Source organism: Pteropus alecto, unplaced genomic scaffold, assembly GCF_000325575.1.
Source record: "Pteropus alecto unplaced genomic scaffold, ASM32557v1 scaffold68, whole genome shotgun sequence".
In the NCBI taxonomy this organism is placed as follows: domain Eukaryota; kingdom Metazoa; phylum Chordata; class Mammalia; order Chiroptera; family Pteropodidae; genus Pteropus; species Pteropus alecto.
In genome coordinates this window covers 9486413-9498223 of record NW_006441386.1, presented here as the reverse complement: position 1 = coordinate 9498223, position 11811 = coordinate 9486413, and the positions used below count along the sequence as shown (strand labels likewise).

At 43.7% G+C, this 11811-nt stretch overlaps 1 protein-coding gene across 1 annotated transcript; it reads left to right on the top strand.

Annotated features, from left to right (window-relative positions):
• Window positions 1-4605: 4605 nt before the first annotated feature.
• Window positions 4606-9409, top strand: LOC102893520 (zinc-alpha-2-glycoprotein). The gene is made up of 4 exons (XM_006918647.3): window positions 4606-4820; window positions 6699-6956; window positions 8088-8360; window positions 8911-9409. Exons 1-4 carry the CDS (start codon window positions 4679-4681, stop codon window positions 9234-9236), a joined length of 999 nt encoding a protein of 332 aa, XP_006918709.2. The 5' UTR covers window positions 4606-4678; the 3' UTR covers window positions 9237-9409.
• The last annotated feature ends 2402 nt before the right edge of the window (window positions 9410-11811 follow it).

Sequence of the window (11811 nt, the reverse complement as noted above, 5' to 3'; positions counted from 1 at the left end):
GTTGTTATGATTCTTTATTCCTTGTTTTGATACATGTTTTTTCTTCTTAAAGAAGTCCCTCCAACATTTCCTGTAATACTGGCTTGGTGGTGATAAATTCCTTTAGCTTATTTTTGTCTGGGAAGCTCTTTATCTGCCCTTCAACTCTAAATGATAGCCTTGCTGGATAAAGTATTCGTTGTAGATCCTGGATCTTCATCACATCAAATATTTTATGCCGAGCCCTTCTGTCCTGCATAGTTTCTTTTGAGAAATCAGCTGCCAGTCTTATGGGTGCTCCCTTGTAGGTAACTAACTGCTTTTCTATTGCTGCTTTCAAAATTCTCTCTTTGTATTTAAACTTTGGTATTTCAATTATGATGTGTCTTGGTGTGGGCCTCTTTGGATTCCTGGTTTGGGGAATTCTCTGAGTGTCCTGGGGTTGTATGTCTATTTCCTTCACCAAGTTAGGAAAGTTTTCCATCATTATTTCCTCAAATAGCTGTTCAACAGCTTGTTTTCCTTCCTGTATGCTGATGAGACAAATATTTTTACCTTTAATAGTGTCCAATAGGCTCCTTAAATTATTATAGTCTTGGCTCTTTTTTCCTTGCCATTCTGATTGAGTGTCGTTGGCTTTCCCATCCTCTATATAGGTCATTTGATCCTCTTCTTTATTCATTTTATTTATTCTTTTGTTTATTCCATTTAATATACTTCTCATCTCAGATGATATGTTCTTGATTTCTGACTGGTTCCCTTTTATAATTTCAGTTTTCATTTTTATGTATTTATCTCTTTGTTGAAGTTCTCATTGAATTTATCTACACCTCCCATAAGTTCATTGAACATCTTTATAACCAGTGTTTTAAACTCTACATCTGTTAGATTGTTTGATTCCATTATTTCTGGATCTCTATTCTGTTCTCTCATATGGTTTCTGCTTCTTTGTCTTCTCATTTGGCTGCTTTTCCATATCTGTTTCTATGTACTAAGCAAAGCTCCTAAGTTTCCCAGTCTTATTAGTGTGGATTTGTATAGTAGGTGTCCAGTGGCATAGTCCTGAGAGGGGTTCAGCTGTAGGCCAAATTTAGCCCAAGCCTCTGCCCCTTCAGGGCCACCTGTTAAGATTCAGCAAGCAATCCACAGATGCTATGTTTATAGTTCCCTCAAAAGGCCACACTAGAAATCAAAGCCAGCTGCCTCCAGTGTGAGTCTAGGTGCTACTCAGCAAGGAGCACCTGACTCGCTGAGGACATACCTGGATGTGTCTTGGGTGGGGCCATGAGTCAGGGGAGGTGGAGTTTCAGGGAATCCTCTGGGTGGAGTAACCTCTGTTATCCAGTTTGATGACTTCTCTACTATGGCGGCGCTGAGTCTGCACACTGGGAGTGGGGAGGGCTCAACAGAGGAACAATGGATACTGCCAACACTTCTGTGCAGAGTGAGTCTCGCCTTGGCCTTTACTCCAACAACTCAGTGTCTCCCTGTAAGTCCCTGGTGTTTCCTGTGCACAGCGGAACCGACACTGATGCTCAGAGCAAGCAGGTCCATCCCAGGGAAAGTCCACTTGCAGGCACGGCCCCTTTAAGAGGCGTCTGCAGCTGCCAGCTACCGCTGCCATAGCCTCCGTCCCACCCAGCCACTTGGGACCAGACAGCTTCGCGTCCTTACCCCGTCCTACCTTCTGCCATTGAGGAGTGATGATTTCTTAGATTTCTCCCTAGTTGTGTGGCTTGTTCATCTAGATCTCAGGTGATTTTTCCTTGTTGTTTGCTCTTTGTCTCCATCACAACTTTGATTTGGTCACCAGAGGGATTAACAGAGCCTCTGTCATCTACGTCATTTCTTCCCTTCAGTGTATTTTTTTTAATTGAGTCACTCAGAATTGTGCACAGATTTAAGCCCAAAACAGAGCAGCAATCTCACAATGGACAGTTTATTAAGCCTTAACAGCCTATGATAGTTTTTCCTCCTGCGTGATAATACCCTCCTTCATGTTCCATCTTAAGCTTCCCATTCCATGTTACTCCAGCCTCCCTTCTAAGCTCAGCTTCCTATAAAAATCATTACCAGCCATCAGAATTCTGAGCCAACACTTTTATCTTTCTTGAAAACCTAAATTGCAGGTTTGTAGGATTGGTTGTTGTTGTTTGTTGTTGTTGTTGTTGTTTTGAGACTTTGATCCAATTTAAAAATCAAGATACTGATACTGAGGTACTTTCTATAGTCTATGTAAAAATCCACATTTCCTTCTTCTGCGCAGAAATAATGTCCTGTCTGAACATCAAGAGGGCTGCAGGGAACAAAATCCAACTAGTCAAGAAGGAACCATGCATGATAGCTAATTTAAAGTTTATGACACATTGGAAAAAAATGTAAAATAAGTGACAGAAGAAAAATATTAGATTAATGAGGAAACCCAAAGTCCACATGAACAGGTCAGGGCCAAGGAAGATTGAAATGTGAGATTCTAGTCCACCTGTGACAGGAGTGATGGGGCCCAAATGGACAAGGAAAGGACACCTCAGAAGACCTGAGTCCTGGCCGGGTGTGGGGAAGAAGGAGAGGGCACAGAGCCTTTCACAAATCCAGAGAAACTTCCTGGAAAGATTCAAGTTTCAGAGGAGTTGTGAAAGGCTATGATAGCTTGCCAAGAAGAGACAGAAAGATTGCTGCAGACCAGGAGGGTATGAGGCAGCTGAGAGGGGAGGGTCACAAAGTCCTAATATGGAAGTGACCTGAATTTGGGGCCTGGCCACAAGCATTGACTGGTCACACCAGGAAGGACATAGGGGTCCAGAGAACTAAATGTGGGTCCTTCCAAGGTCACTTCTAGCCCACCGACCACAGATCACCAGCAGATTCCCCTACAGGACTGGACCAACTTCAAGTGCACTTTCAGGATGTCCCACTCCAAGAGAGCCTCATTGCCACAAATTATCTCCTCCTTAACAAGTCCTCAGTCACTTTAAAATAGCATGTTGCTCTGCATCTGGGGAACCCCTCTATAAAAAGCCCACCGGCTCCCAAGGGTGCATGGAAAGACCTTCATTTCCATGTAACTGGCTTCCTCTTTGTTCTATGTGTTTTATGTAATGCATTAAAAATTATCATGAAAGGAAACAATAAACAAATAATTTCTCAAAGTTAAGAAAAATAAAACTTGTCTTGGCAAGAGAGTAGATGGCACCAAAGACTAAGAACTGCTGACCTAGAGGGATGTGGTGCGCAGAGAACACAGGCTGTGAGGGAAAAGACGCAGTAGTGGGATGTGCTCATTCATTGGAAGCACTGGAAGCTCATTGGATGGGGGCCCTCCAGAATCTGACTCCAACTTCCCCTTTGAATATATCACCCCACTTGCCCTACTCCCTCAATCTTCTTCCTGAACTCCGTTCCACCAAACTGACCTCAATGACCCTCAGATAGGTCTGGTGCCATCTCTTTCTATCTTTGCTCGTTCATCCATTGATCTTCTTTTGTAAGTGTTTATTGATTGTCTTCTCTCTGTCAGGCACCGGGCCAAGCACTAGAGACACAGAAGTGGACAATAACACTCACCATCCCTGTTCTTATGAAATTGCCTCCAAGGGGCCAACAGAAATTCTACCCTGTTTGATGGCCTGCTCAAGCACCACATCTTCATGAAGCCTTTCCTGATGCCATTCCACACTAGACTTCCTTCTCTGGTGAAGCTCTTATTGGCACCCATCTCAGCACCAATCGTACAAGATAGGTAGGAGTCTCTTGATCACATTTGGTTTTCAAATTTACTAGGTTTTGCAATTAAAATAGGAAACCTCATTTTTTGTTCTTAGGTTTTAATCATTAGGCCTTATTAAATTTTCATCTTTCATCCTTGCCTCTAGAAAAGACAAAAGAATTCTTCTGTATCATAGAAATTCCTTGCTTTTCAGACTATGCTTTGGGTCCATAATTTCTGCTTCTGAGTTTATTATACTTTTCTTTCATTTTTCCAGCATTTATGGTCTCCACCATTCCAGATTTAGTCCTTGAAGTTGCAGCTTCTTCACAATGTCCTATGGTAGCATCCTCTGGGGAACTAAAATTTTGCCTTCAATTAACATTATGTTTTAGTCGATAACAGGAGATAATTCAATTATCTGTTTGACTTTCCACTGCATATCAAGTCCTGTAAGAACCTCCTCAAGATATCCATATCTTCATTATCTTCGGCCTCAATCTGGCCCCATAACCACCTATGGTTCCTTCCATTTCCCTAAGCAACTGTTGCCTGAAAACAACATTGCCCCAATAATTACCCCAATATTCTTAGCAGTCATATCATTAGTTGCTGAAACACAATCATTTTCTGACTTTAAGCAGAAAATACATTTATTTACCAATTAGCTCTCAGAATCAATGGAGAGACTCAGAGGTCGTTAGGAGAAGGACAGTCCAAATTACACTGTGAAAGCAGTACTGTAAATACATTTCCTGCCAACAGAAGCAACAAATACCACAACATGAACCCATGACAAAGACCCAATCACAGACAGCTCTTTCAGCTCTAAATTGGCTGACCATATGTAGACTCATTGGCCACAACATCCGCCTGGTTTCTATATCCTGTTCTTTCACAGTCAGGAGAGGATACCATTCTGGCACTCTCGCTGGCCTGTACATTCACCTCATCTGGGCAGGGCTCAAAGTCTAGCCATTCCCTAAAGTATAAATGGCTCTCTCTCCACGAGATCAGCTCCAGGACCTGGGAAAGTCCAGTACCTTCCTCCCAGGCACAACGAGCACAATGGTCCCTGTCCTGTTTTCTCTGCTGCTCCTTCTGAGTCCTGCAGTCTCCCAGGAGACCCAAGATGGTGAGTGGGGAAGCAAGGGCTGTGTACGAAGAAGAATGAAGGGGTGGTAATGAATGCAATAGATGGGCTGAGAAAACAGACCCTATTGCAGCTGGGAATCGCAAGTGTGCTCTGGGAACGGGTGTCTGAAGCTGTCACCTAAGTCAGCTCGCTCACTTCTAGGAGCATTCAAGGAGCCTCTGGACTCATGCTAAATAAGACCTTAAGAATCACTCTCTAAAATTCTTAGTTGTCAGATGAACAAAATCAAGACCCGGAGAGGCAAAATGACCTTCCAGTGATCATACAGCCAGGACAGAGAAGGAGCCACACAGGAAGAAATTCTTGTTCCTTCCCTCCTTCCCATGGCTGAATGTACCGGTCTGACTCTCAGGGAGAGAAACAGAACCACAAAGAGCAAATGTGAAGGCAGGTTAATTGGAAGGGTGGTGCTGGAAAAATATCTTTTTCCCACTCCACAGTTAGACACTATGACAGGGAGCCTGCAAGCCTAGTGACTAGGAGAGAAGCTGGCCAGAGGTTGGGAAGAGCCAGAGTCAATTTTAAGACAAAGTATGAGGCTGTTTTTTGGCACACAGAACTTCAAAATGAAGAAATGTAAGCTAAACTGTGCAAGCTTAGAATTCGTTACATTTTCACACTGTCCAAATATGTGTTTTATAACAATTGATTGTGTTTAGAATGTTAATCACATCCTACACCAAAATCTAATTTAGTCATGGTTTTCCAGAGAAATAGAATAATAGTCTGTACACGCAGAGAAAAAGGGGTTTATTTTAAGGATGTGGCTCACACAGTTGTGGGGGCTGACAAGTCTGAAATCTGCAGGGTAGGTCAGCAGATTGGAGACTCAGAGAAGAGATGATGCTGCAGTCTGGGGTCCAAGGCAATCTAGAGGAGGAATTTCTTCTTCTTTTGGGGACTTCGGTCTTTTCTCTTCTGGCCTTCAACTGATTCGATGAAGCAAACCCACATTATGGCGGGTATTCTGCTTTACTCGATATCTACTGAGCAAAATGGTAATCACACTTAGAAACTAATTAGCAACTTCAGTACTGAAACTAAGAATCTGCCATTTGACCTCCAATGTTAGTAACACCCATGAGAGTTATATGCTGAATACATTATGGAACTAATTATGAAAATGTCCTTTCCTTTTCCAGTCCCTGCCTCACACCTAAATGCAGGGAGAGCCCTGGGAATTCTAAAATCCATTCTGGTCTTACCCTGTGCTGATTCATTCTGGGTCATTTCCTGAGGTTTCTACTCAGTTCTCCTTCCTACACTTTCTAACTGTATGCATTTGTCAAGATCAACTAGGTTATGCCCCGGTAACAAATACTATTTTAGTGGCTTGACCCAACAAATATTTATTTCTTGCTCACATAAACTTGAATACTTTACATGAGCAAGGCAACTTTCCCATCCTCTAAGGGGTGACAAGGATCCTGGCTATTTGCATCTTGGGACTCTTCTGTTTCATCCTGTGTCCTCAACAGTCATTGCCAAGATAGAAGAGAGACAGAGGTGGGTCAAACCAGCTAACAAGGCCTCTGACCAAAAGAAAGACATCACTTCCACTCACACTCCCTTTTGACGAACTCGACCATATTGTTCCAATATACCTACAAGGGGGCTAAGAAATAAGGTCTTCGATGTGCCAAGAGAAGAAACTATGTAGCGAAGACACAAAATGGACTCTGAAATATCATCCCCAGAATAGAAGTAGAGCCCATTCTCTCGAGTGAAGTTCCAACAGTGTCAGGATGACAGCAAGTGGATCAAGGTCCAGTGACCAGTTCACTTTTCCTGGTCCTCTGCTGCCCCACGTTGGGACTCTCTTGCATATAACTCATACCTTAATATCCTTTTTTGCAGGGCCTTACTCTCTGAGCTACCTCTACACAGGAGTGTCTAGGCCTGCTAAGGGCCTCCCCGGCTTTCAGGCCACTGGCTTCCTCAATGACCAGCCCTTCTTCCACTATGATAGTGAAAGTGGAAAGGCTGAGCCCCTAGGCCCATGGAAACAGGTGGAAGGAATGGAGGACTGGGAGAAGGAGAGTAAACTTCAGAAGGCAAGGGGGGACTTCTTCCTGAAGAATCTGAAAGACATCATGGACTATAAAAAGGACAGAGGTCAGTGGACTGTGGTCTGCTGGGGTGGAGGGTCCAAGAGGCAGCCCTGCAATTGCGAGTGGAAAGGGAACTGGAGAATGGAAATACTTCTTATCTAAAAGAGGAGTGGAAGCTCAAGTAGAAATATACAGACATTTCTGCAGCCTACTCCCCAACAACACACCTGCTCTCTCCTTCCCCATCACTTTCCCCATCCTCACTCACGCCTCAGCTCTCACAGGAAGTGAAGTTAGAATCAGCCCTTATCCAGGCACATCTGATCATTCAGCTCCACATCCCCACCCATCTGAGGCAGATTCCATTTCAGAAGTTGTTAGACTCATCCTTGTAAAGGATATTGGGTGGGGAGTGAGCTAACTTGGGGGTCATTCTGACCAGGGTTCACGTGGTGGCTCTGCCAGTCACTAGCTCTTTGACAGTGAACATGTTCTTAATTATCTGGTCTGAATCTGTAAAAATTGGAGCATTGAGTCCTGCCTCTAAGAGATGCCATGAAACTTATCTAGGTAAATTTCATGTGGGCTCTATATAGCCTGTCTTGATCTTCCCTGGAGCTTCCATCACTAAGACAGCCAATAATAGTTGCTCAAATGAAATAAAGAGGCTTGTCCTCCCTTTTCTACAAAAGCCAATTTCCTAGAGTTTTTGCTAATTAGGAAGAGAGGTAGGTATTAGAGGTTTTTTGAAGGTATTGAACACAAGGAAAAAGGGAAGAATTGATCAAATTATGTTGACTCGACTGGAGACATCAACTCCACATAGAAATAGAAAAAAAAAGAGATCTCACAATCTATTTTAAGCTACAAATAATTTCTATTTCAATGGGCAACTTGTGTCTAGTTGCTAAGAACTAACAGTTTACTGGAAAAGTTCATTAAGAGATGCTGCATGGGGATAGATCTGTCTACAGTCTGTAGTTCCTTGAAATTCCCTAGGTAGGAAGAATGTATCTCATCTCAGACTGGCCTAAAACACCAAACCAAACCAGGTTTCCCTCTCTGTCTCCTCTATGTCTGGCCAATAACCCATTTGCTTAGATTTCAAAACCCTTCTTATTATTGGGAGGAGTAAGAGTTATTACGATGGAGTTGATGCCAGGCTGACTGATTTCTGGGGGGTGCGTTGATGCAGGGAATCACACCTTTCAGGGGAGGTTCGGTTGTGAGCTCCGGAATAATACATACTGTGAGGCATTCTGGAGGTATGCTTATGACAGACGGGACTACATCAAGTTCAACACAGAAATTCCAGCCTGGATCCCCCTGCAAAAGGCAGCTCTGAACACTAAGGTGAAGTGGGAGACAGAAGGCTCTGTGCAAGCGGCAAAGAACTACCTGGAAGATGAGTGCCCCCAGATTCTACAGAAGTACTTGCAATACAGCAAGAATTACCTGGACCGGCAAGGTACCCATTGCTCCCTATGTTCTATTCCCTGACACTGAGCTAAGAACGTCAAGGTGATCCCAGGCTGGGAGCTCAGGGGAACATCTCAGACAAATCCTATGTTCATTTCTCTCTGTGAGATGCCTCCTGGATTGTCTGTGGGGAAAAGACTGGTGTGTAAAACATCTGCCTAGAAAAGATGAAGACAAGTAAGGCTCAAACTAGGAGAGGCAGGAGCCACAAATCCCATGGGAGGTTTGAGGGAAAACAACAACAACAAACAGAAAAATGGGCATTCACAATTTCTTGCCATCAGAAGTCAGTACACGGAAGGGGTGGGGTTAGGGGTGGGGTTAGGGCAGGTTGTACTGGACAGCAAGAAAGTACCCTCGAACATTCCCAGATCTAACAGGAAAGGCTCCTGGAAAGCCTCACCTTCCTTGATTTTTGTAAACTTTTCCTCAGATAGAGAGCTGAGAGCTCTGCTCATTCTTGACTCCAGGGGTGGGGGAGACATGAGCAGGGACAGAGTCCTTCAGACCCTCAACCTCCACACTCTATTCCTCCACAGATCCTCCCTCCGTGTCAATCACCAGCTACGTGGGCCCAAGAAACAAGAGGACCCTCAGGTGCCTGGCCTACAACTTCTACCCACAGCCAATCAGTCTGTACTGGACTCGGGCCAGCAATGTAGTGGAGAATGAGTTATGGGGAGACGTTGCTCTCAGTGAAAATGGTACTTACCAGTCCTGGGTGTCAGTGAAGATCCCCTCTCGGGACTCAGGCCCCTACTTCTGCCACGTGCAGCACAGCAGCCTGGCCCAGCCCCTCACCGTCCCATGGAATGAGAGGCAGGAAGTGAGGGTTGAAGATGCTGCAGAGTCTCAAAACCAGTAGCCATCCTCTCTTCTGGACATAAGAGATATGAGCTCTAGAATCACTGCCAACGCCATCAGTGAGGCCCAGGGAAGCAGCAAAGGGGACAGGTGGTGGAATTGGAAACACAAGACTAGAACACTGGGCACTGAGCTGACTCTCTGCTACATTGCCTAATCAACACTAATTGACTAGCCTACACACAAAATAAATCAGATTATTAAATGATTAAATGCTATGAAATGTCAGTAGATTTTGTCATTCATCCTGCCCCTAAGCATTTGATTTGTCTGATATTCTTGGTATAATCCACTGGAAGCAATGTTTACTGGACATCTTGACCTGGGTACGACCACCTAGTCCCTTGAGCATTGTTCAGGTGCCCCCTTCTGATGTCTCCTCTGGTCCTAAGGTGATAGAACTCTGCAATCTCTTTAATACAATCCTCGGTTTCCCCAGCAGTCCTTTGTCCCCTGTGAGACACTGTCCTCCACTTCACTATTCTACCTCTCCCACATCATGTCAGCCTTGAGGCCATACACAACATAGCTTATGTGAGAGGCTTCATCCCTCCAGGATGCACTCCCAGGGAAGGAAGAATTGGCCTGATGTCGTTGTACTCTCCAAATTTACTTGAGTTTGTTTTTTTTTTTTTAATTGAGTTACACCATTATGCATAGGTTCAAGCCAAAAACAAAACAAAAAAAAAGGAGCAGAACTCCCATATATGACCTTTTTATTAAGCCTTGCTGCCACAAATTATCTTCTTAACAATTCCTCAGTTACTTAATACTACCTGGTCTCTCTCTGGAAGATTCTTTTAGGGATAGTTTACCAGACAGATGGAGTACTCTGAATTAGGCAGAAGATGCCGGCTGGAGTAAGGACTTAAAAACATACTGCACTAAAGCCCTCTTCAGTTTGGCTAAACACTGCTTTTCAACCTTTTTCCCACTAGAACTTGCTGTTCCAGCTAAATGGACCTTATTGTTCATCAGACATAGTGTTTTTTTCTCTATCCTTTGCTCATTTAATGGTGGACTCATTGAAGAATCATATATTGACTATCTTTTGTATGCTTGGTACTCTAATAAGCACTGGAGGCCCAGTAGAACAAGGTGGCTACAGCTCTTTTCTTCATGGAGTTTATGTCAATTCTTTTTATTAAAACAATATCCACTGTCAAGGTCCAGCTCAAATCTCACCTCCATCCATGACCACAGCCATGATAACCAATTGCAACATATACCCTTTTCATGCTGAGATTTCTTTCAGATAAAAATACCAGGAAAGATTTAAAGAAAGACACTCAAGTGAAGCCAGTCTCCATAATATCTAAGGATGTTGCAAGTGATCCCAGATCGCCCATCACCGATCTCCTTTTTTGTGCCTTCTCAACTGAAAGGAAAGGGAAATAAAATTGAAGAAATCAAAGATAGAGGTTGTGGGGGTGGGGGAGGATAAGAAAGACACAGAAATCAAATTTGCTAATTTCCGAATCCCAATTTAGTCTTTTTCTATTGCTTACTTTCAAAGTTTTGGTGCATCTATCCATCCATTTATTCATGCAATAAATGCTTAATGAATGTCTCTCAGTTATAAGATACTGAGATAGATATTTATACGGTAAAGAAATGAACCAGAAGTATATCATTCCACACAGTAATAAGTAAGGTCACAAAGGTGGTTTGGGGTCAAACTGGGGAGAGCTTTGAGCGATGCATTAAAGTTCTGATCTCTATTCTGAGTGTAACAGTTGAGGGCTCATTGATGGTAGGGTGACAAGATCAAAATTGCGATTCAGGAATACTAACCAGATATTAATGAGTACTGTGGATTAGAGGATAGGAGAGAAACTAGCTGCAGAAAGGCGCCCCCTTGTGACCTAAAAGCAAAGGTGCAGGCTGGCTGGGCTCACCTGAGTGGGGTCATCTGCTTGAGTTTCAGGCAATCTAATGGCTCCCATAGAATCTGATGAAGACAAGGTGGCTGGATTTATAACCTGGACAACAGGAGAGCACCAGGAAGTGGAAATGCTTTCAACTTAGGGGGTTAATAACCGCCATCAATCATTCTTCACCTAAAAGCTTGCAGAGATTGGAAGGAACCCCAGGTGGCCCAAACTGAAAAGACCAACTGAACTTTCCTCTAAAGCCCCAATGGCAGACAGCTCCTCCTGCCCCTGACTGCCCCAGAATGCAGAAGAGGGAAGACCCGCAGAGAGCCTCACCAGATCCCTTCTCCGCCAAGCATGCTACCCCTTGCTCTTATGTTAGTTTACTGTGTTGTATTTTATTTCATCTTATTTCATTTTCCTGTCACCATGTATGGAGATTTAAGAGTTCATCATAACTCTAAAGAACACATCACATGATCAGCCTGCGACAACTCAAGATCTCTTTGGTTTTCCTTTATGCGGTTATATTCCCAATTCATTCACATCCTCACATTGCACATTGCAGCCCCTTGGCTGCTTATAGGAGATCAGCCTCTGCCCCACACACCACCTTCTGCTGGTAGGTTCTCTTCCTGCTGGGCAAATGAGTCTGGGCGAGCAGCCTCAGAAGCTGCAGTAATGAGCACTTACTATTCTCTC